This window comes from Anas platyrhynchos, chromosome 1 (assembly GCF_047663525.1).
Source record: "Anas platyrhynchos isolate ZD024472 breed Pekin duck chromosome 1, IASCAAS_PekinDuck_T2T, whole genome shotgun sequence".
Lineage (NCBI taxonomy): Eukaryota > Metazoa > Chordata > Aves > Anseriformes > Anatidae > Anas > Anas platyrhynchos.
Window position 1 is genome coordinate 53402516 of NC_092587.1, and position 26124 is coordinate 53428639.

A 26124-nucleotide genomic window follows, 5' to 3' on the forward strand; every position below is an offset into this window, starting at 1 on the left:
CCCAAGTGCCCTATCTGGTTAGGGCTTTGCGATGTATTTAGATGTATTTACAACAGACAACAGCACAGACTGCATTTGAATCAACAGAAATTAGAAATGAATTTCCCAGTCCTCATGGAGGATGTGAGAATTCTGTCATCTGCAAAACCTGCAGCTAATCCATGAAAAAAAGACAAAGGTGGCTGTCAATATTTTATCTTTTAATTCCCCATTTAAGTGGTCCTGACACACTACTTACTGTATTATCAAACTTCATGCCTCAGGACTTACATACTGGGAGAGATTACAGTAGATAATTGTATCCTATTTTTAAAGTTCAACAAGCTATCTGTGGAATAGATTTGATAAAAAAGAAGAGAAAGAAGATCTGCTTAAGGCGTTCTATTGATCCACCTCTTTTCTCTTAGGCAGTTTTAGCACCCTGCAACCTAAGCAACACATTTTTCAAAAAGGAGACTGAGACCAACATAGTAAGAATTACTATGGCAATTACTATGACAACTGGACCTATTTTAGGATGCATGATAATCAGAGCCAAGTTGCTCTGCGCATACAAAAGCCAAAATTTTCTTTGATACGCGTGGTCTCCAAGCACAGATTTAACAGAGATCAACGCGCATTTATCCACGGACTGGGAAAATATCATGTTGGAGTTCCCTGGCTAGTAAAGCCTGGTATATTGTAAACCTGACAGAAGTGGTTGAAGAAAAAGCCTACTTTATAAGTAAGCCCAACTTTTCAGGTTTAGAAGTAGATAAAGACTGAGCAAACAGCTTATACTTTCCAAAAGCATGAGCCATAAGTAAGAAGGGAACTGCTAAGCAAAAAAGAAAGTAACAACAAAATATGTAGAAAGGTCTCAGTTACATTCTTACTCTTTGAAATGGAATACAACCTGTAATAGACTCCTGTACCAAGGATCAGGAATGTCCCCATTAATGGACACATTAAAGAACAGAAGTGTGACACACCAAGACAACGCACGTAACCTTACTGCAGCAATTTCACAGGATGTGCTGAGCATCAGCTACCTTCCCTCACAAGGTCTGATGGCCTTTAAGATCCCTGAGGACAGAAAGTTCCAAAGATCCAAAAGTTTAATTTGGAGATGAAGAACCAGGAGAGCTATAATCAGCCCAAGCCAAGGCTACCATCCTCTTCATTTGTATATTCTTACATCTGTTCTTTAGCAGCAGCAGCTAAAGGCAGATGAGAACTGAACATTCTTATCTCTACCTAAAAGATCTTTAGAGAAGCACGATACAAACACAGCGTGCATGGAAGAGGCTGTTTGAAGCTGAAGTGGAGCGAAAAAATTCTGCTACTTTCCCCAGATCTAGTTGTACTCTACAAAGGCAGGTTTTAACATCTCGTACGTCTCTTAACATCTCTTGGGATCCTTCACTGTTCAGAGGAAGAAAGCTATTTGTGAAAAAAGGAACTTCCCTTTAATCCTCTATAAGGTGTGATACAGCACAAAAATGTACATTTTAAGACTGTAATAATTTTTAAGCTGAGAAACATTACAGCTATTCAGATTGCATCTAAATACTAAATTTGGAGTTCATATTTGACTTAAGCCTTGATTACTGCAATTCTACCTTGGGTAACAAGAAGATTAAAGGATGTTCCATATAACAGATTTTTTTTGGCTGAGAAAACCTCAGCTACATTAGCAGACGTAATGCTACAATAGTTGCAGGTGAGGAATTATTATTAAACCTGTTGACAGCACTGGTGCAAAGAGACTTGACATCAGACCAGTTGTCTTGCCACTGCCACTTAGACACACGCACAGAACTGAACTATGTTCATTTGTTCATTGAGTAAAAGTTACTTGGCAATATTTTCCTTTCTTCCACAGCTCTGTTTAGAGAAAGTAAGCCATGAACAGACCAGTCACCTGCACTGTGAATCCTCACTTCCCTGCACTAACTTGACAAATACTCATTTGAAATGTCAAAGAAACTGTCAAAATGTCTAGATTACACAACTACACAAGAGGTACACCCAGAAAATCTTGAGTTGGCTCAAGTGGCTAGACTGGCCCTCCATGTCCCTGTTTGCAAGAGCTTATCAAACTATACAACTTCCAAAAGATAAAAATAAGCCTGCCTTAAAAAAAGAAAACCCAACCCTCCCAAAACAAACGAACAAAAAAAAAAACACCAAAACAAAGCACAGAAAAGAGCATTCATTTTCTAAGAATATCTGTAGTAGCTGTGATTCCTTTCCCTGAATAAAGGAAGCCTAGGGAAAGGAATATGTAACAGGTATTTATAAAAGCTGAATTGTGTTCAGTGGAGAATATCAAGACCTCTCTGTATCAAAATAGTTGATTTGACAAGCTTCACGCTGATCTGGGCTGATGCTGATACCTTGAGAGGTCATTGTTTTTGAATGGATGGATGAAGATGCTAATACTTCTAGACCTGTAGCACAGTAAACACATTGCCACTGTTAGCAAGTGCCCAATAGGTTTTGTAGTCACTCTGCAAAGTCTCGGGAGTAAGATTTGTCAGGATTGCTTTCCCTGAACTTTCCATGAATGTCTGTGAACTTTCCTTGGCCTGTCTGGAGAAGTTGTAGCTGGAACAGACTTTATTTTAAAACCAGGTGGGCTACTGCCTTATTCGTTATCAGACAACTAATATATTCAGAAAGAACACAGAACTTCTCCTATTTTACTTCCATAGGAAGACTGAATTAAGTTGGGTTTCATGTATTGTTAAGACAGGAAAAAAAACTTAGCTGTGACTTAAGCTATTGCAAGGGATGATGAAAAGACTACATCTTCTTAGAGCATTAGTATTCTTTAAGGGCAAATTTTTGGGGCAGTCCGAGACAAAGTCTTTTCTTGTTGTATCAGAGCATACTAGATATGCAAATTGCACTGCTACTCTTATTTAGGATAGTGTTTTCCCTACAGTCCATCCCACTTAAGCTGCGCAGTATTTGTGGTGAAGCTATCAAGAGTGAAAAATCTGGTTCTACTGAGCAGTAACTCATAATAACCTGAGGCAAGCAACTGAAGGACTCAGCAACAGATAGTCTTTTACCTTGCATCACCTCCAGAGAACTATGCTAATCAGGATGTCCTACTGCCAAGAGATACAGGAAAGGAGGACTCTCACTTTTTTGAAACAGTAACAATAAATATGAACCTACATGGATCAAAACTGTCCTATAGGATTTCCCTTTCCCAAGCTGCAGCTGTGTTCTGTGCAGGTATACATCCTCATCTTGCATTCCAGCATCAGCTGTGTAACTATTCAAAAAGCTTGCAAGCAAGATACCAGATGCTATCACTGCGTCCCTGTTTCATGAGGAGCACTAAAAAGTAAGGATTATATCTTTCAAAGCACGGTATACAATCTATGTAAAAATACTATGCACGATGTCATATTCAAATGCATTTAAATTAAATGATACGCACCTACAGACAAGTCCATCTTACTGCCTGGAATGTCCTCAGTTTGACTCTGAAAGAAAAAAAGAAACAACATTAATTTCTGACCTCTGTGAAATGCTGAGGATTTTTTCAGAAAGTAATCCCTGATGGTTAAAGGTAGAATTAAGGAAAAGCAGGTTTGCTCTAATTAGAGCTCCATCCTAAATTAATATTGAATATAACAATTCCTCACATCACCCTAGACACACCTCCCCCCAACCCTCCAACCCTGTGTGTGGCAAGTTTACTGAAATGAAACCAGACACATGAACACATGCTACAGACAGAGAAAGATGGACAGACAGCTGCTCTGTGAAATGAACCTCTGTCCTCATGTTCCAGTGGTCAAGGGATGAAATACTGAAGTAGCGGCCAAAATGATAGCTCATCCTCATGACCTGTCAAGTCATCAAATCTTGAAACACACTGCCAAGTTACTCTCTAGCTGGCAGTCTAGGACAGCGTGTTCCCATAGCTTTCAGAAGCATCGGTGGCCTAGCAGACTGAATGTGAGCCTCAGAACCAGGCTTTACAAACTAATCCAAGCCATGTCAGTGACAGTCTGTGCAGCCCTTGGCTTGTCACAAAACCTCTACAGTGTCTTTTGCTAGCCTGCATTACATGCTGTTCCTGCATCACAGGATTACAGTTGGTTCAATGTTCTATAAAATGTTTGACAAACCGCTGTCAGAAATTGTTAAACACTTTTATATGCAAGTATTTTTATGGTACTGCTTTGCAGATCTGTCTTTTCTCTCTATGATATCCCATTTATTTATTCACATTTCCAATCCATCCGTAAGTACCATTTAATTCCGAGCTCTTTTTGTTCTAAAAAAGACCTTGCTGCACAGCCCTTAAATAAACATAACGAAGCTGTAACTCTCCTTTTCTGACAGGCGACTGAGATTCAGAAACCTGAAGAGCCTTGGACAAATGACAGGTATCTGACAATACAGTCATGAGCTGAGGCCTTTACCTTGACTGCTCTAAACAGCATGTTATAAAAAAGCCCACCGATTATTTGCAAGGAAACTGCAATTGTAGAACTACAGCTGTCATAATGTAAAGAGTTTGTTGTTTTTTTTTCTTGTTGAGAAACCATTCTGATTATCAAGGAAGTGCTGAATATCCAGCTATTATAGGCAGTATGATCAACATGCCTACAAAGTAAACGCAGATAAATATGTAGTTACACACTGTAAAATACCTGATCTTTTAACTTATTTAAACAGTTTTTTTAAAGAAAAAAGGTTGGGATTTATATTTAAAATAATTCACTTACTAGCAAGCCCATATTTGAAAACTGTTTGGATATAGGGTTCATCCATGAATCGCTATTCCCTCCTTTTAATGAGCACTAAAAAGAAATAAAAGGAAAAAACATGTAAGCATCTTTTCAATTTCTTAAATTGTTTTATCCCTGGGAGGCACAAGTGTTGAATGAAAATCCTGGTGTCACAGAAATTCATCTCCTAATACACTGCTTTAACTTTTTGCATGGTTGGAAACATTTAACAAAATACTTCTTTTTTTCTCTATATAATTGTTCATTTTCAGGTATACTGAAGTAGATAAATGCTTGCTGTGTAGCATGCGTATCACACCTTCAGTTCCATTTTAGAACCTGGAAAGCTTTGTGAATGCTGTTTTTCTCTCCTGCTACAGTTTAATAGATTCTTTAATTCATCACATAGAGGTCTCTCCTTGGCTTTGTTCCCTTTAATACGGTTGCTATTACATGGGCACTGTGCAGACCTGGCTCTCAATCTGGCCTCACTGCAATTTGCAGGTGATCAAAACCAAAACTGAACACAGGTCAGAAAAGATACTGATTTAAAAAAAAAAAAAAAAAAAAAAAGACAATTGGTTTGGTAGTTAAAATAAAAGACATTTAAGTGAAGAAAAAGCTCACAAGAATCATTTTTGCAAAAACAGAACTCCACTCTGTTACCGCAAGAGTATTTCCACATCCTTGGAAACTGCTCTGCACTCACCTTTTGAGTCTGCCCTGCGTAGCTGATCAGTAGACAAAGCACAGTCTTCTAATATTAATACAATACCAAACATCATTGTACTAGAGAACTTTAACACGTACAAGCCTTAGAAAGCATTTCATTCCAGGCCGTAGCCAAACTCCTGCTTGAGACCAAAAGTCACCAGTAATAAACATAAAAGTCAGACCCAAACCCAACAGGCAGTAGAAGCAGGAGTGCATGTGCCAAAGGGGCTGTGGAATCTGAAGTTCAGCAAGCTGTGCAAGGAGAACAGCAGCAGCCTAACAGAAAGATGCGTCAACAAGAGAAGAGCAATAGCCTTGGGATACTTATTGCTCAGTTTCATTTAGTAATTCGTTTAGGCTATGCAGCCTACATACTGGAAGAATTTGACACCTACTGGCAGATTTATTAGTCACAACAGGTGTTAACACATTAAAACAAATCCAGAAACCTCACATTCTTTACGCTGCTGTAACAGGAACCTTTCTAGCTGAATTCTGCAATACCTTTTAAAAGAAGATCTGTTAGAAATGCTCTAACGTATCAGTCATACTGCTTTCAGACAACACAGCAGTTATGAATCACTCAAGTGTTTTACCTTCATTTGTGTTTTCTTTCCTCCTTGCCCCCAGCTTGTTGAGTTGTGGGAGGAACTGCTTCCCTGAGAGCCTGCTGTGTTCCAGACTCCTCCCTCCTCCTCCTCTTCCCAGCTGGAGTGACGCGTTCCTGTCACTGGCCCATCACTCTCTCCCCAGCCATCTTGCATAGATTTAGAACCTTCAGAGAAGAAAAGAAAGCTCAAAAGCAAGTCCGCGATGCCACGCAGCAGGTGATTTGACACTGCAAGATTAGCTGAGACTGTCAGAACCGCAAAAAGTCCAAAAAAAAAAGTGTATTCTAACAGCTGTAAAAGCTTGTGTATGAAACCCAAAATCCAAGAGATGTGGTGGCATGCTAGCCTGTCATATTTTGCAATTATTTCAAAGCAACATCAAATCCTTACAGAAAAAATCAAAGGGACTTCTTCCTTTAAGTAACTACAGCTGCATTTGGATTTCTTTAGAAGGCAACCTATTATTTTCTAGTGTAAATGAAAGACTCTGAGAACACACACACGCAAACACAAAGGGTGCTGAGGACTCTGGTTCAGGTGGTTTCAGAAAGATTTCCTCTCTTCCTTCCACTTAACATTTCCATCACACTGAACTCTTTCACAGAGGATAGAAACAAACAACTTTAATGAGTAACAACTAAGCAGTATCTGAAGGGAAGACCCTGACGTTGCACTCTAGTATATGTAACACCAAAACTAGTTGAATGTCCAAAAAGCCCTCTACTTAAATTTCTGGTGTCAGCAATGCCACTAAAATGACTCCTTAGCAGTTCTGTTTAAACAGAGATACCATTAGCAGAAAGCTACAACCTCTTCAAGACCAGGCTGGATGGGATTTTGAGCAACCTGGTCCAATGATAGGTGTTCTTACCCATAGCAGGGGGTTGGAATCAGGTGTTTTTTAAGGTTCCTTCCAACCCAAACCATTCTATGATTCAGCATATCAATTCAGACTAAGGCCTTTCTGTCCCTCCTTGTTTTTTCTCTTTCTGTTACTCTTCAATATCAGCTGTCAGTTACAATTTTAACCTCTACTGACAAGCCAACAAGAAGCCAAATCCTCATCTTGTCCACTATCCAACTGCTCTCCTTCGTATTTAACTCCACATTCTGCGTGTTTCTTCCCCAGCACTCATCTTTAAAGATGAGCTCCATCACCTTTCTCTTCACTAATCCTTCAACTGTATGGGGTTTGAGTGTGGTAATCAGGAGTAACGATGCAGTAGAAATCTGAAATGTAATTAATCTATCAAGGAGAACTTTACCATGCTGAATATAAGTACAGCAGCATTTCACTGTAGTTTAAGAGCTATCTTAATTTAAATTCCACCATGAACAACAGTTCAGCTACTTCACAGGAAAGGTTCAATGTTTATTCATTTGTGTAGCAGAACTCAGGACTGCATAGCAGACATCCTGGTCCAAACACCAAAATCTACTTCTTGATCCTTTAATCATGCTACTTACACAGGAACGGCTACAAGCTTTAACTTATTTCCAGCCGCAGTGTTTAAATATAGCACTGTGATCTGGTTTTAACCACATGACCAGAGAGTATTTTTCTGCTTTGGCAGCTCTCAGGTCTGAGATACTTGACCATGAATCTGGCCAGTGGTGCAGAGATGACTGGTTGGTAGAGCTCCTGCTTTATTTTCTCCGTATGTTGAGTGAGGAGGCACGAATAGCTACAGTAGGCAAACGAAGCTTTCAAGCTAAGGACAAAATAACGGTGTTACAGAAAAAGATGGACTTATTCCTACTTCTGTCAGAGAACTCCAATGCAATGCTGGTAAGTAAGTAAGAAATTTTTGAATAAGTGGGTAGTAACACTTATTTAAGTTCCTGAATGTGCAACACCAGGTCAGATGCAGCTATACCACCGCACAAGGGAACTAATATGGCCTGTGCAGTTACACAAAGACAGGTAAACTCAAAAACCCCAATCCCTAGTTGCCCAAACAGGGATTTCAAAATCAAAATACATTTTTGCAAAATCTTCATGTCTCAATTCACCAAATGCAAAATGGGGATCACACCAATCACTCTCATGTAATTAAACTTGATTACTTGTTGGATAACTGGGTTCACAGTAGCAGTTATGATGCCACAGGGAAAAAAAAAAAAACAACACCACTACCCATTTTGGGCTTTGAGTATTTCAGGTCCTGTGCAAAACCCACCTCCTTTCGATTGAGAATCATCAGGAAACATGTAAAACAATGGAGAAAATTAACTTTGCGGAGACTTTTGACTACATGACTTCTCAACCCCCTTTAGTTTTTATATCAAGTCTGTCATAATTTACAAACAACAACAAACTAAAATATATTCCACAAGGCAGTACCATATGGACACTCACATGACTTTAGTTGAGCTGAAACCTTCATAGCAGCTGCACGGACTCCTATCAATGGAATTGACAGTATTATGAATAATGACAGTGCTAATTTGCATCTGTGTTTGCCAGCATTGCAGAGGAATGGGATATTATGCCAGTGGCTTTCACCAGCAGTAATGGCACAATTCCCATCTTGACCTTCCCTCTCCAAAGTTAAGAACAGAATATTCTCTGCGAAGTATAACTGAGTACTCGCTCTCCCAAGCTTGGCAATTTTATTTCACCTCAGACTTCTTTTTTCTAGTCCAGACACTCTACCAAAAACATGCCCATTCCTGACAGTCTCTCATTCCAGACTCTGAATTTTTTTTTGTTTGGTTGCGTGATTCTCACCTGTCCTACCTCCTCCTCACACAGGGAACATCTTTTCAGGACCTCTTCTGCTCATTCAATTTCATCTCACCTCATCTCCCACTTCCTTCTTTGGCTTTAAGCTCTCATTCTCTTTTCCAGCCATTGCTGGTCTTTATTTCCTCTCTTTACTTTCAACCATAAAACACATCTTTGCAGGCTCTTTGTCCCAATTTCTTCTTCCAGCATATCCAATACATTAAATATCTCCCCTTAGCAATGCAGCTTCCTCCTTTATTCTGAATGGGTGCCAATAAGAAAGGAGTTGAGAGCGGTCACACAGGAGGAATGAGGTCTCAGAACTGGTGTCCTACTGCACCACAACCTCAAACAGCCACAACAGGGAAACTCCCTAGATTCTGCTCCTCCAGAGCTGGAAACAGCTTACTTACAAAGCAGAACACACATGCTATAGCTTAGGTTATGTCACATATGCAGACCAGTAAGGACCAGTAAGCAAGTGACCATTTATAGTCTTTAAAGACTATCTAAAGTATTAACAAATCCACGGAATTTTCAATGGATCACTAGTATCTCAGAGCCTCTTATTTTGGCTATTTTTATGTAGCTTTTTACAAATGAAAAAAGATACCCATCTAGAAAAAAAGCTAGCATCCTGAGAAGTGCCAAGTTCATCTGGCAGGCACAAGCCGCACTACAGGCACCCAACGAAGGTTGCTATAACCGTTAATGGATTTTTCCAGTTTTGTTTCATAAATGGCCAAATTATTTAATTGGAATGTGGGGAAGAGAGAATGACACAACAGAATACAGTCTGTACAGAACATTTCATTCCAAACGATCACACTTTGCAAAAGCAACTTGTAACTGGAAACAGTTTTACAGTTGGTATTATCACTGAAGTTCAGTAACAGTCATGTATTATTGCTATTTCCTAAACGGAGCTTCTTATCCAAAAGTCAGCTTATTTATTATGGCTCTAGTTATAAATTGCTATGTTGTATTGTCAGGCAGTTGCTTTTGTTTGCTCTTTTTTTTTTCCATAAAAACAGTGAAATAAATTAAAGTTCTACAAACAGCTTATATCAGGAATAATTTCCATGCAAATGAAACTCTCAATACAGTAAAACTCTAACTTGAAAGTAACCTTTTAAAAAGGTTATGTAGAAAACATTCAGATGTTTAGGTTCAACCACAAGACTAAGTTCAGTTCTTCAGAGACAGTTTTCCATTCATACAGCAAAAAGGTCCGTTCAAAGGCATGTTACACACCTCTGCTGTGAATCCTTTCTATAAACTGTGCGTTCCTTTTCCTGATGTGGTCAGAAAAGGTGATTCAGCGCGTAACAAGTTCATACCTTAAGTAATGGGTATGCAGCCACAGAGGAACAGATGCAAGAAAAAGGACCATTTCCTCACTCAGATGCTCTAGTGTTTCAACACTTGCACAGATCAGAGCGGTCCATTTAACCACTCAGTACTAAAAAAGCCTCCACTACCTTAAAAAGGCAAGGTTCCAGTTATTTGTAAGAACTTAACCAATCATCCATCAAAATCTTACACGACATTCAACAGAGCTTCTAGGCCTCATGTGACAATTCCTCCATGGTTGATGTATTATCAAAAAGCCAAATACTAAAAATCTCCAGGACCATCACAAAGAAACTGGTATCTGGCCTGTACTCACTAGATTTCATGGCATTCGGGGCGTTGGAAGGTGCATTCCCCCAGCCTGTAGTCGATGCTCCTGTATCATCTACTTCACCCCACCCGGGACTGGTTTCATTTGGCTCACCCCAGGCGGACGTACCATTATCTGGAGCAGGTGGAGTGCTTTTGCTCCAGACTGCGTAAAGGAGAAAGAGTTTTCATTACAGACCATTTAGACAATCAACTATTTACTGCAGTGCAGCACCACGTCATCAATCTACTGCTTTATTCCTTTTGTTGAGGACTTTAGGGTCTCAATAGTGAGGGTGAAACAGAACTGACAACTGTTCCCATCAAACAGTGGGCTTTGACCTCTAGGGATGAAAAGAGAGAACGTGCTGACCTCTTCTTAGGTTAAACATGAACCCACATCTACGGCTATTCAATCTGGTGACCTTGTAACTAACCAAAAGCACCAGACTATGGCAGGGAGGGTGGAAGTAGATGATCTTTAAGGTCCCTTCCAACCCAAACCATTCTATGATTTGGGGGTTTCATATAATGGAGAAAGAGTAAGGACATATCTGAAACACTTATCAAAATGAAACAGTATTCCTTAAAGCATGTCCAAGTCAGAGAAAGGATTATCTAACAGTAACCCCATAAATTATTTCCATGCTATTTAAATTTGTGGGTTTTTGTCCTTATTTCAAAGAACAAAGTACTTTGCTAAGTATTCTTTATCAAACAGCAGAGCCAAATTGAGCTAAGCAACTAAATCACAGGTTCACCCAATTGCAAGATATATAACTGTATCAAAGCACAAAATTTTGACTGAGTATGGGATTTTTCCCTATTTCTGTAGTAATTAAATAAAAGCTTTGTGAGAATTCAGCCTGTCTAAGAATATTTGTCAGCTAACAGATTTTCTTTTCCTGGGAAGCTGACCAATATTCAGATCAGAGTTACTGAGGCAGACGCAGCAGAGGACTGACTGATTCAAATTAAAGACACTTTAAATACAGGATCAAATATTCATTTTTTCTTCTTATGAAATAAAAACTGTTACTGGAGGCTACGTGCGCATAAAGCTGATGTTCACATATAGGAGTTTGCTAAGAAAGGAACAAACCTGATGCTTGTGATTTGCCAGTCATTGGAGTAGGCAGGCTCTGTTCCCGTGGGGCCTGTCCTCCTTGCGAGTTCTTGTCCCACAGGTTCACATTCTTGTAGTTGTAACTGCTAGGATCTCCCCACGCCGAAGTGCCATCATCAATATCCATTTTCCGACTGATTGACTGTGGGGAAGGTTCTTCCCAGCCACTAGGCTCCTCATCTTTGGGGGCAGCTGGTTGCGGTCCGCTGTTCCAGTTTGGGTTTGGAGGTCGCCCATTACTTGGAGTTTGTGGTGATGGACCCCAGGAACCAGAAGTCTCCTGCTGTTGCTGCTGGTGCTGCTGCTGCTGCTTGTTCCAGGAGTTGGGCTGTCGACCCGTCTCGTTCCACGTTGAATTTCTTTTACAATCATCCCATCCACCCTTTGAAGCAGAGCCTGTATTTGCACCGTTACCCCAAGTTCCAATCTCATTTTGCCCACCTTCACCCCAACCAGACACTGGCTTGTTTCCTGCACTTTCCCAGTTGCTGTTTTTTGTTTGGTCAACTTCCTCTCCCCAACCGTTCTTTCCAGAAGACCATCCTTGATTAGGTTGCCGTCCACCCCACCCCTGATCCTTACTCGAGCTTTCATTCCAAGAAGACGACGATTTTTCTTCCGGTCTTCCCCCTCCCCAATTAGAAGAATTGGGGTTCTTATAGTCATTCCATCCTCCAGTATTTTTGGGATCCTTCCACTCTGTTGGGGTCGAGAGCTCACCCCATCCAGACTTGATTTGATTGCTTTGGCTGGGTACATCGCCCCAGCCCCCTGAGTTCTTTGTCTGTGTGGCAGAGCTCTCCCACCCCTCAGTTCCTTTATCAGACTTCCCCTCGGGCCGTGGCATCTCTTCAATATCCCACACGGTGTCTTGCTTAATTTGAGTTTGGCCCCAGCCAGTGTTTGAAAGCACTCGGGGGTCCAAATCAGTCCTGCTCAGCAAAGTCTGCAAGACTGCCTGGCAATCGGGATGTGTAGGCCTATATGATCGGCGTCCAGAATTGTGACTGTCACTGCTTCCTGCTTTGTGGTTGCTTCCAGTGCTTTGACCTCCAACCTCACTTCCCGCAGAGCTGGAAGATCTTCCCCAACAGGGAGCCTGGGAATTGCCTTGGTTTTCAGGAAGAGGGTGGCCTTTTTGATTGTCCCATGCTCCAGTGCTAGAATTTGGTTGGTTTGGACCACTCCATTCTCCAATCTTCAGTTCATCAGACCCAGACAGCTGTTTCCATTCTCCCTGAGAGACCCCAGATGTTAATTTGTTCCCTTCACCCCATTTGCTTTCATTTGCATGCTGAGGGCCAAAGTTCCAAGACCCACCACCCGTAGACCGGTTATTGTTATCCCAAGAATCACTTCTTGACCCATTAGGTTTTTGAACAGAAGCTCCTTTCCAGGAGTCCTCCCTATCCTTTCCATTGTTCCCATGGTTTCCAGAATTGCTCTGTCCAGAGACTGTGTCAGTTCCAGAAGACCCCCTAGCTGTACCCCAAGATCCAACACTCCCAGTCTTTCTTTCTCCAGTGCTTTGTGAAGGGGTGTCAGTGCTCCTGGAAGGGTTCCCCAAGCCCATTTCAAAGGGCATTCCCTTATTCTCCATAGGGTTTGGTGAACTTAAGTTCAAGGAGTTAGTGTTTCCATTTTTTGGTCCATCAGTGTTATGAATTTGAGCCTGTTCTCTGCCAGAGACAAAGTTAACACCCACATTTTCCATCTTTGACTGCTGTTCCCTAGAGGTCTGACCTACTGTGCTAATCTGTGCATTGGAGCTACCACTATCAGATTCCAAAGTCCCTTTCCTAGAACTGCCCTCCTGAACCAGTGCCGGCCAAGCAGATGGGTTGCTATTTGGGTTAAAGTTGCTGAAGCCAGAACCAGGACCAATTCTATCTTGTCCAGTCAAGTTCCTCCAATTACTTAGTCCATTGTTACTCTCGGCAGCAGGGTTGGAAGATTGAACAGATTTAGCCTTGGGATCAGATTTCCAGGCCCCAAGATTACATTCGTTTCCAGCGCTTCCAGACTGGCACTGGCTTCCTTTTCCTTTGTTACTAGTGGTGCTTCCTGGCAGAGCGTTCTTCTCCAAGCCAGGGTTCGAGGCACTGTTGTTATCGGTGGTGTTTTCGGAAGAAGACTCAGCATCTTTGCTGGCAATACAAGGCCACTCTTCCATGTCAGACCCGTCTACAATCACCTTGTCCCAGATGTGAGTTGGGTTGGCGTTGGTGCCGCTGTTGGAGGAGGCTCCAGGACCCCAAGTGGAATTTGCATAATTTGAAGCAGCAGCACCTCCAATTGTTGAATCTAAAAAGAAGAAAAACAAACAAAAAAGACCCGAGAAAGTCATTAATACTCAATACTATGTATCTACAAGCACCAAACATCACTTTTTTGACACCATCGATTATTATTTCCACTAATAAGTTAATACTTCCCTCAGACATTTCTAACTAAGTTGCTTTGGAAGAACAGGAGGCCGAGAAACACCATTAAAAATAACAATAAAAAACCTATTTCAAGAAACTCCCCGTGAGCAGTTTGTGGGCATCTGAATGCACTGTGGGGATAACCTGCTTAATGAACCTACAGGTCCATTACTGGCAGAGGTTGTAGACTTTTCAAAAACATGTTTAAAATCATACTATATGTAGAAGAAGAATATATATATATATATGTACACATATATATGCCTGCATGGTTGTGCAGTTGAATGGCAGACCGACAGCTACGTGAGTGATTCAACAAAGCAACTACAATTTATGACTTGAAAAGATAAAAGACTGAAGACTAAAAGCATCTAATGAATGTATAAAGCTGAAGAAGTCTATCCGTTAGCTTCAGATGCATCTTTCTCAAGTTGATTTTGCTACCAGGAATTTCTTTACACCTTTATGAAACAAATAATTTTACTTCCCAAAGCTGAAATGCAAAGTGTAACCAGCAGAGTCCAAAGCTACACAAATTGCAATTTCTGTGTAGCAGCACGCAAGCTGTATTCAGCATCTAATTACCCCACGTTTGTGTCACTGCTGTATTCACCCCAGAAACTTCAGTTAATGGTTTTTTAAGAAATTAAACCAAGTTCTCTACCACCAAATGGAGGCTAAGAAGAGATCTAACTTTCTTCCTCTCTCTCACCTGGCTCTACCTACTTCAAATTCTCCACGTTTCACCTCTTATTTGTGTCAGGCAAGCCCTTTAACTTAGTCAACTGTATTCAATAACTCAACAGAAAACTGTCCACTTTTTGATGGGTTATCTTTCGCTGATGTAGGACATTGTGCAGGGAAACCGGCAAGTCCAAGGAGCCTTGGAGTCATTGTAAGGAAAGCGGTAGGAGCAATAACTAGGAGTAGGGCCTCTTTCTTCCATCCATGGTGAACTATTAATATACCCTATGTAGTCTGAATTTGCATTGACAAGGTATTTGGGTAGTTTTGAAGCAGATAAATTAACACAGTCCCATGACAGATGACGGCTCTATCAGTGCTGGCAGCATGAAGTTTGCATGCGTACAGATAACTCTCACCATTAGTGAGTCAGGCAAGATCACACCCCACCCCACTGCCAACCTACAGAATTCCCCCAGCTACAGAATTATTTCTGGGCCTCTATATAATGCAAGTTCATTACTACTTCCATGTTGTTCTCTCTATATAGCTCTACTTCTTTTTCTACATGTCCGTAATCCTGAAGTCTTGAGTAGACTGCTCTTGCCACAACTTCTCTGTGATGAAGACTGAACACTTTCCCTTCAACAAATTCATACCCAATCCTAATTAAGCCATAATGACATTCAAAAAACGAGAAAAGTGGATTTTTTTTTTTTAAGTATGTATGTATTCAAAAGTGAAGACACAACTTCTGATTATTATTAGTTCTAATAGAAGATGAATGGATCAGCTTTCAGTGCCCAACTCAGGCTTTTGGTTCCTTAGCTAAACCAACAAACTTCCTTGGAATGACTTCCAGATCCCTTTTCAGCAAGGGCCAGCGAAGACCCACATTTTACAGCAAGGCTAGAATCTTCCTGTAAGCTTTGAATACTGGCAAACAGAAGAAGTTTTTCTTAATCCACTAAACTTCAACCATGAAGATCTAAAAGACCACATAGTTCCCATGCACATTCTGTTCCTTCTGTTATATTTTCATCTGTAGTGCAAACTTATCAAGGAAGTATGATTCTACAGATCTATCTGGCTATCCACACGCACACCTTGTTTATTTTTTTCTATTTAAAAACTTTCTGATCACAGGAATAGCTTAAGAAGAACTGACAAAGACAAGTTCAAAAGACTGCAAGGTTGCTATGTTTTGAACTTCCCAATGATTCAGTGAATGAAAGATGCAAATGCAGAGCAGCCTATAGCAAGATCTTTATGTAACTGACTTGAACTGAGCATTTCACATTTCATTTTTTTCAAAGACATTCTAATAGCATTATGATCGGGGTATTTCCTAACATAGCGTACTAGGACACAATTTAATGGACTGTTTTATAAAGTCAGCCTCCCCCCCTTACTAACTTGACAGTGGTGACAAAGCCTTAGCAGTTTACAGTTTTGTCCTCATATAAGAGGGTTGGTAAGGGCTCTTGTTTCTTAAACAAACTTCCTTAATAACGAACATGCTGAAGATAAACAAGTTTCTCATCTGACTACAGACAAAAAAGTTACTAGCAAATGACTATTTTTAAGGATGGAAACGTGGAACTGAAATAAGCGAGAATATTGAAATGGAGTCCTGAAATGAAAATGCAGTTTTGCTATGAGACATTTGGTGATTCCTGGAGGGTACTACAGCTATTGAAAGAAGACTTTCACCAACAGCATATAAGCTTTGCTTTCCAAAATTGTCTTGCGCGTCCTGAATATCGCTGGTTGTGGTAAAAATGATACACAACCCTTCTCCACCTAGCACTGCTACAAGACAGTAGTGAACGTGACATCATGCGTCAGGGCTCTACAGTTTTGCCATCTTACAGAAGAATTACTCTGGTAGAAAAGGATCCATGTAAAGGACTGTGTCCTGACTTTTTTGTTTGTTTTATTTTGCATGGAAGCTGGACTAGCACAAGGGCAGTAAAATACTAATTTCCAAAAAACAGACCAGTTTTTGGCAATGGAGAATCTTGCCAACACCATCTACAGATACCTGGTTAAAGTTATAATGAGAAAGATTAGGAAATTGGGTAAAATACATTATTTTCCGCCTTTGGAAACTTTTTTTTTTTCTCCTTATGTGGGATGAGTTAATCACAATATTGCTGCACAGGTGCCTGACTTGTAAATAGCCAGGATCTCAGATGGAATTAATGTCAGGAGAGGCACAGCAGCACTGTACCTCCATAAGCAGGTTCATGAAGTACTTGAAGAGTGATTGCCCCAGCCCTCCTCTTATCCAGCTGCTCATTTCTACTCCTCTGTCAGACCTACGCTCATGCGCTATCACCTGTGTTGCTATTGACAGTCAGTGAGCTGAACTGGGAAATCATCCAGACCGAAATGAGCTTTAAAAAACAATTAGAGTTAATTTTAACCCGAGTCAGCTCCCCAGCCCAGTTAATTGTATTATGGTGCAGGATTGTGTTTGGATGGGGCGAGTCAAGTCTGAAGGGCACACATCTTACCTTTCTTGGCAGCACTCCAGACTTATATCAGATTAAAGGAACTAACCATTGGCATATAAAGTTGCCCCAATCAATAAAATACAACCATGTAACATCTCAGCAATTAATGCAGCATTAAACTGAATGAAAAAATACGAGAATTCATACAACTTGAGCTCAGACACTAAAACAAATAACAGGTGAACTTATACTAATTACACAGAACTCAAGGCGTGTCTAGAATATTTGAAATTTGTCCTCATGTAATACATTCAAAATAAAAATGCTGTTTATGAAAAAATTTGAAAACTTCCAGAATGCTTCACTAAATCTCCTTTGTCCGTTCACTAGAATTACCGTGAAGGTACACTAATGCTGACACAACGCTAGGATTTTATACATGAAGTCTAAAGACTCGAGGGTGTTCTTTTGTCCCCCATGCCTACCCACATGCATCTTTCAGGTGTTTTTGTAATCAAAATCAGCCATTTCCAAGTGATGCATTTTTAAACCGATTAGCTGTTGCAGTTTGAAACTCATCTCCCATTATTAAATAGGGATCAAAGACAAGACACAATCTGTCAAATAGGGATTCACTATAAAGGAGGCCAAATGCTGAAAAGGCAAAAACTAAATTACTCATTTTCCTAGACACCTGTTTTAATAAACACAGCCATCCCACCCAGCTTACTTGACTCTGGCCTTTCAAATCACCTCTGAGTTCATCTTCTTCTTAACCACAGAGAACTATAAAGTTTATGCTCTCCAAGATTAAAAAAACACACCATTGCTCTGGCAGGGCTTTCAGTAGGAAACTCAGACATAAAGGTAGCGTTTTTCCTTCTTTTGACTTTTTCTTAAAACCTTATTGTTAGAACTCAAGTTGTTCTTGAATTCTCAGATTAACATTCTAGAAAGCAGATGTCTTGAGTGGAACTGTTTGTTTTAGTGTCGTAACTTAAGAGAATATTACCATTACAGCCATTCTCCAACCTCCTAAAAAAATTCAGGAGCAGTCATAATTTTCTCATGCTCATAAAACAATTAATCTTAAAATCAATGTATTTGCTGGAACTCGAAGTGAACAGAAAAGAAAAACAAAACAGTTTTTTGTTTGTTTTTTTTTGAGATTATTTAGGATGTGTTTTAAGGAAAACTATTGTAATAAGTCTTATCTAAGGAGAAAAACAAGATTACTAAAAAAAAAAAAAGTCAGGAGCAAAAGGAACACCTTGTGACTTCATCCAGATGAAAATCGACAGACACCTGTCATTTGCAAACGTGGTGCCTATCCAAGCTTACTATAAAACTCTGATGTTTGTTTTACTAGATCATAACAAGAAGTGACAGTACAGGAAATTCATGGCACCAGAGGAGCTTGTTAAGAACTGAGCTGTTAAGAACTACTCAATGATGGCCACGAAATGCTACCTACTTATCCCTATGTTGTGTTTACCTTGCTGTGATACAAAAAGCATTACAGCATCAGATTCAACCGACCCAAAACACAGACGTTTTTCTAACATTAACCAACTTTCTCGTTCCATCTAGCAGTAAAAATTGCACCCCCTGCTGCAAACATCAAAAGTGGATGTACTAAAACAGCAGAAGTAAGCTTTCCAAAAGTCATTCCAGGAGTTTTATTGTATGATAACATGCTTGTGCACTACTTCAGTGATACCTTTTCTTAGGCGTGTGCGTGCACACACGCGTATTTAACATCACTCTCGCTACTCACCTGTTGCAGTCCCACTGTCGCTCTGCAGCAGTGCTCCTGTCACTGGTTGTGCGTTGTTTGGGTTTGCTCCTGGTGCTGTTGGGGGGGGAGGCCCTGCTCCACCCCCAAGGAGCATGCAGGATGGCGGAGGGGGCTGCCCACGTTTCAGTAACACTTTGTGGTCCTGCTGGCAACGGAATCGCGGCGGCACCTCCCGAGGCATGTAGCGGGCGGCGCTTGGCGGTTGTCCGTTCGGCACTGCCACCCTTTTGGCATTGTTGCCACCATTGACTGGTGGCGATGGAGAGTTGCCAATTGGGCTGGCAGCCACTGGTTGGCTTAAACTTGGTTTCGTCACTTCGGGCACTGAAAAAACAGGAAGAATGAAAATCAGAAATTTTTCCACTTAGACCTGTCTTAGCTACAAGAACTCGCTGCAACTCTTTCCATTTATAAGGCCATTCTTCTCTGAAATACAACGCAACTTCAACCTTATAAAAGTCCTACTTAATTGAACCCCAGGATGAAACTCTGCCCTCAGCCAGCATTTCACTCCAAGCCTCAAATTTCTTGAAAAAAAGTAACGCTGGCAAAGGATATCACCCTGGGCAAAAAGTTTTAAGACACAGTCAAACACAGCCTTTTTTCCTTCTCCTCTGTTCCCCACCTTCCACTGCTTTTAGGATTCCTATGCATCACCCTAATGCGAGACCTAAGAATAGATCCTAAGTCTCACTTGCTTACTAGGCTATGTCGCCATTGCCAAAACAGAGAGCAAAAAATCCTCCTCTTCAATTCAGAATTAAGAAATCTGAGCTCCCTATACAGCTCTGACTGTTAGCCAAGAGGCAGTCCTACCTACAGCACTCGTATGGGGCTGGCCTGAAGTTTACCAACTGGTCACCACGTGGCCCCCTAAGTAAGGGGGAGCTGCTGCTGAGAGCTATTATGCGTTGGGGGGAGCACAAAAAGACACACAAATCCTTGCAGAACTAATGGCATCACAAAATTTGTTTAAGAGACTCTAGAAATCAAGGGCTTGTGAGCCCTTATTCACACGCTCCGTGTGCTTTCGGAAAAAGAGCAAAAGAAATTCAGGCATTACCCTATCCAGGCACCTAGAAGTTGGAGTAACTCACTAAGAGAGCAGACCCCAAAGCAAGGAAAATTTAATCCATCTGCTCTGTTGAAGACTAACACAAGGAAGTCATGTCCAACAGCCCCTCCCCACCAAAGTGCACATAATCAGTAGAGCTCTTCCTCTTACAAAGGGGGGAGCAAAGCAAGGGGATCTCTCTCTCTGACAGGTGAATGCATTATCCCACGTTTTATTTTGAGAGGGTTTTCTGACTTCTCCATGTAAGCTCCATTGTCCATAAGCCAGAAAAAGGTATTGCCAGCTATAAAACCGTTACAATCCCAGTTCTCCTCTGTCATTTCTGTTTAATGGCAATTTCCTCAAGCGGTTTTTAGATAACTGACATGCACATCACAATTAAATGTATTTTTAGATCAGCTAAATAAATTACACATCCAAGATGTTCACTCATCAGTTCTGCCTCATCTTCTGGACTTTTAGGTGCTTAAACTTCAATCTCTCTTCACTAAGTTTCCAGAAACAAGTCATTTTCACTCGTTTTGGTATGTCACCATAGGCAGTACTTTCCCTGTCTTTGAGTCCATTTGTATGGTTAGTTTCAGTTTTCACTTGCTCATCTAAAACCTTTGTAGAATTGAAAGTTAGACTAAATATTTCAGCTCATTTATTTTATCTACAATCATCATTTCCACTTCTAGTATTCTGACGCTGACAAATGGATAGTTTTAGATTCTCCATATTAATCCTCTCAGCTTTTATTTCTTCTGAGTACTCACTTTGAGTACTTCATCTCGAATCGTAACTCCTTTTTCTAACAGCTTTAATCAAAACTGAATCTTGGCTCAAGTCAATAAAAACACTCGTTAGGATTGAAGAACAGCTCTTACCTTTGGTTTTTTGATCTGTGACCTGCAAAGTAAGAGCAACAATGTAAATAGAGTTTTAAGAACCTCAAAACAAACATTAAGCAGGCTGCAGTAAACCCTGAATTTATTAGCCCAAGATCAAAATTTGTTCAAAGAAAATAATCAGCTCACGAACTGCAAGTCTCAAAAGTATTCCCAAACTTATACACAAGTTTTCAAGAACACTACAGCTCCTGTAATATCGTTGCCTGATGCAGAATTCTCTGGCAGAAACCGTAATTACTTTGCTCTTGATGATTTTTAGTACATGCCCCTCATCCCAAACACAAACTTCTGAAGCACAAATAAACAAGTGCTACGCCACTACAGTTCTTCCAGATTTCGGAGATGAAGTATTACAGCTGAAGTGTAATAAAAGCTGCCCTTGATGAGAACATCCCTACAGCAGACTGTTGGGGCTGGCAACAGAAGTCCCACGGGGTTTCCACATGTGAGAGTACCAATCTGGCTCTGTCGTCTTCCCCTTTCGCTCTACCCATTACATCTCTTCCAAGGAGAAGTAGTACTAAAAATTACTGCTCTCGCTGCCGCAAGGACGGGATGTACCAGCGCTACCTATAAAGAACCAGGCTTCAAAATCTCTCGAGTGATTACTGAAGTGAGCCATCAGGCTGGCCAACGAACTCCGTGTGTGGTTTTGCTGTACTTCTACATTCTTTCAGCGTAGCAGGTTTCAAGCCACAGCAGGAACAAACATATCACTGGTATATTCGCTGGAATCATGGGCATTGTAGCATGTTTTGAACCTGTCGATCATGAGCTCCACTACACAATAAAGAAAACCCCTAAAGATCATCATGTGTCAGGCTCTATGACACCTATTCTGAAAAAGAAATTGCTGACCTAGTCCATAATTCTGGAAAGCACACAGGGACGGTATAGAATAATGAAAGCACAAGTAAAAAGCAGTTTATTGTTTAAGCCAACCAAGCCAGAACTCTTTTGTATGGTAAAGAATAAAAAGACAAAACTGCCCTGAATTGCTGTGGCATCACTTACTTTGCAAAGATGAACACTGCGATATGCAAAGCGGAATATTCACTGTAATAAAAAAAAATCTCAAGCATCGTAGCTTCACAGATTTAGGTAATCCAGCTCTCCTAAGAGACCAAAAATGCATCTGTGCAACGCCAGACGTCAGTTTTCACTTCACTTTTGAAACATCCCGTGTGTGTAAAATTATATCTACTTCTGTAACAGTTAAAATTCGGTTAAGCACTTCAGTGACTCTGATGATTTACTACTAAAAAAATTCATGAAACCGATCTTGTAAAGCTGCTAGGTTTACTACAGTTAACAGTAAACATGTTCAGTAAATAACTTGCCTGCTTGGAAGAACACCATTTTAACAAATGTTTAAAGAATTCTGAATTATAACCACAGTTTGTGTTTGGGGAAAAAATCACTTTTGCCTGTGCTGAATCTGTACTTGTTAAAAGGATCTGGTTTTGTGATTTTTTTTCGGGTCTAGAATAGAAAAGCTGAGAAAAAGTGACAGCATGTCTCAGACTTAGAGCCGTCATCTCTCTGTGGGAAACCTGTAAGCACTGGCAGGGCAGGGCCAATCTCAGCCTTCTGACAAGCTACCAAACAGCCCCTGGGACACAAACCACAGGAATTCAGTCTATGAATTTGCTTGCATAATCTTGGGTGATTTTTTTTTTTTTCACTGTTTTATTTTGTAAGCTGCAGAAGATCCAGAGAGAAACCGTTGTTTCATGTTATACAAACCTTGAAAAAAAAGGTACCCCCCAAATCACTGCTGCTTATTTGGTGACCACCACCACACAGTTACTGAGAACAGACACGCACATTTGTGTTCTGCCCATATTCTGTCTTCAAGGAGTACTTCAAGCAGCACTCTTTAACGTTTGGTCTCTAGGAGATTAATTTATTTACAGTGTTTACCTTTCCTAAGATTTTGGCAAAAATATCATAACATTCAGTTATACCAAATAACTTGGTAGGTTGAGGGACCACACAGGAAAATTGGCAGATCTTTGTATTCAAAGCGCTGATTCCTCAGCAAACACAGCAGTTATCAACGTGATCTGCACAACCTTTCCAAGTTTTTGTTGTGTTACTGAATATCAGCATCTAATCCTCAAATCACCAGCCTCCAGTTACAAGCCTCTGCACCTCCTGGTTCCTACACATCCTCAGCTGAAAATACAACATCTATTTTGGTTTTGAACGTGTAAGCAGCAATACTGAAGCAAAAAAAGACCAGGCACTGAAGAAAGCTTATTCTGTAGCTACCGATCTTCTGCAGCGTTATTGGGGATGTATCAACATGGCCTTGGGATAAAGGCAACAGAAATAACACTGGGTTTACCTGCACCTGTTTTAAAGTGATGAATTCAAATAGGTGAAGAATCTGATTTTAAAAAAGCTCCCAGATAAACCAAAAATTAAGTGGCACGGCAGAATCAATGGGGGCTGTTCACAACACAAAGCTACGGCATCTAACGCAACATGAGTAACACCTGATCTGTGGTGGGATCTGTTGTACTAAAGTAATTGAAAAACTCAGACTAGTGAAAGTCAAACATTTTGCTTTCAATTTCACATTACAGTCGAGGTTGGAAGGCACAGCCTCTCGAGCTCTCAGAGTTCGTGGTGGTTCTCCTCCCTCATCGCCCTCAAAGCAATTGAACAAAACCAGACTGCTCAGGGCCGTGTCCGACTTGTTTCTGAGCATCTCCAAAGAGAGGCACCAAAACTTCTCTGGGAAACCTGTTCCAGCGATTGACCATTCATGCACGCTCACAAAGAAGTCTTTCTATGATTAAGTGGAATTTCTTGCATTTCAGTTTGTGCTCACCCACTGCCTCGAGCCCTGTCACTGGGCACTGAGAAGAGCCTGGATGCATCTTATTTAAACCCTCTCACCCACCAGGCATTTATAGACCTTGGTAAGATCCCCCTGAGCCTCTTCTTCTCCAGGCTGAGCAGTCCCAGCTCTCAGACCCCTTCCATCTGTACTCCAGTCCCTTCATCACCCCTCAGGGGCCCCTTCTGCTGGACCCACTCCAGGATCCTACATCTGTCTTGTACTGGGATGCCCAGAACCAGACAGGGAGGATTTTACCAGTAAAAAGCATGCATAAAGCTGTGAGAGACTCAAGTTCACGCTTCAGGTTAACTCCTAGAACAATTTACTACATTTTCAGCAGAACAGAGCACTTCTAAATAAACCAAGTGTTCAAACTCATTTGCTGAGCGCATTTTTCAGCAACTCAATTCTCTACGGCTCAGACTCAAAATGATGCACTTAACATAAGGGTTACTAGCCACGGAAAATAGAAAACCTAAATGATACTTAGCAAAAATAAAGGCAACTTCAGTAGGGAACATTTCGTATAACCTTCGTAAAGGACGTGCAGTGTTCCCGTACCCAAACACCTTGAAACAGCAGGAGCTTCAGAGATCAAGGGAGCTCATATTCAGCAACATGAATTTAATACTTCATTTCAGGAAACTAATTACTCTTTCTTCACCTGAACACTCAGAAGAAATATCAAAGTTTACTAAAACTGAAGTTCAAGAAAAATAATGTAAAAAATCTTTAATGACATATCACCATACTTTAGATGAAGAGTTTTTAAGCTCAAATACAAACAATCTAACATCTTGCCAACCCCAGTACAATTTATGTTCCTGCTAGAAAGAAGAATTCAAATATCAAAACCTACCTTCTGAGCAGATTCCTTCTTTTTCTTATCCTCTTTCTTCCTTTTCTTGTCTTCCATTAACTGTTCTTCCCTTTCTTGCTCCTTCTCTCTGCCAAAACATGAGAAAAAACAGTAAGAGCACTGCCAAGTTCTGCAACAGCCTCATGTAGTATCTCTCTCTTCCCCCCAAGAAAAGAAGTCAGGTTACTAGGTTCCTTTGATCATCATATTTCATTTGCATTGAGGGTTTCGGCCTAAGTGAGACCAGAAAAGCACCTTCTAGTTCATTGCGACCACAATCACACCACTTGCTGCATAAAGGAAATTTATTTGGATCAGGCCTCTTCTGGTAGTGCCCTCCGTAAGTTAACCACATGCCTGATATTAGAAAAGATCTCAAAGACAGTTGGGGCAAAGTATACTTTTAATTGGGTTATGATATTATTTAATGAACAGTCTCATGAATCTTTTCATATGGTAAAAAAGGGAAGTTGTAATTTAAAATAAGATGGTTTGGTCTGATATGACATTTATCTTCACAAGGGGAAGAGATTATTCTATTGCCTGTAGCTATGCCACTTTTATAAGAGACTAGAAGTGTCATATCAAATCAAAACCATCATTTATTATACAAATCACTAATTTAATTTCTAGCCTATTGTATCCACCCACAGATTCTTGTGACGAACCTTGTAATATAAACTACTTCCCAGGGAATCTATTTTTTCCACTAGAACAACCTTTCTAAAAAATAAAGGAAAAAAAATCAGCGCAGCTGCTGTTGTTGTCAAGCTATCGCCTTGTTGCTACGTTTTCTATCAAACATGAAAGTGCCAGTAAATGGTTAATTTGCTGCACAGACGTTACTGGCTGCCCTGTTTCTGTGGCAAACCACATTTCAGTTAACCAGTTCTTTTCACCTGCTAAAAAAGTAAATTTCAGATTAAGTTTTCACCTCGCTTGGAATAAATTTGTTTTTTTCAGGGAAAGATTAAGACGATTAATGTAAAAAGATGATCTGACAGATGAGGTGGAGGATGAGAGAAAGGCAATGTGTACTTCACAAATAGGGAACAACAAGGGTAACCCATGATCTTTTATGACACAATCTTAATTTACATCAATGAAGATGGACCTGTGAAGTTTCAAGTGATCAACTTTAAATGCACAGAAGAATTTGTACCATACTGGGGGGCTAGCGGGGAAGAGGGAAGAGAAATTTCAATTTACTGTGGTGGCTATAACTCTTTTATAAACAAAATTGAAGCTTATGCTTGCACTAAGCTGTTAAAATTATGCACAAATCAAAGCTCTTTGTGACTACAACTTTGAAAGATTAGAGCCAAGCTGGCTTTGCTGTTGTTTCATTCAAAAATTTCCTTCCATTGCAAGTTACAGTATCTTAAGCAACATTTATGCTTGCATTTTCACCAGATACTGCCAAGTTAGCGTGCAAAGAAACATTTAACATAACTAAGCACTTCAGTTTAGACAAAAAATCCTTTTGAAATGCTATGTTT

At 40.4% G+C, this 26124-nt stretch overlaps 1 protein-coding gene across 29 annotated transcripts in view; it reads right to left on the bottom strand.

The window, feature by feature from the left end:
* TNRC6B (trinucleotide repeat containing adaptor 6B) overlaps nucleotides 1-26124 on the bottom strand; it is a 139698-nt gene that overhangs the window by 31430 nt on the left and 82144 nt on the right. For 19 of the 29 annotated variants that reach the window (XM_072037333.1, XM_072037282.1, XM_072037337.1 and 16 more), the window contains 9 exons: nucleotides 24626-24713; nucleotides 20892-20913; nucleotides 18927-19271; nucleotides 11557-13884; nucleotides 10462-10620; nucleotides 8424-8468; nucleotides 6050-6228; nucleotides 4737-4811; nucleotides 3437-3482 (listed from right to left, as the gene is read on the bottom strand). In XM_072037333.1, coding sequence (XP_071893434.1) covers nucleotides 3437-3482; nucleotides 4737-4811; nucleotides 6050-6228; nucleotides 8424-8468; nucleotides 10462-10620; nucleotides 11557-13884; nucleotides 18927-19271; nucleotides 20892-20913; nucleotides 24626-24713 — 3287 coding nt within the window. The remainder of the gene's footprint in view (nucleotides 1-3436; nucleotides 3483-4736; nucleotides 4812-6049; nucleotides 6229-8423; nucleotides 8469-10461; nucleotides 10621-11556; nucleotides 13885-18926; nucleotides 19272-20891; nucleotides 20914-24625; nucleotides 24714-26124) is intronic. The other 10 variants (XM_072037342.1, XM_072037369.1, XM_072037313.1 and 7 more) reach the window with 2 other exon arrangements.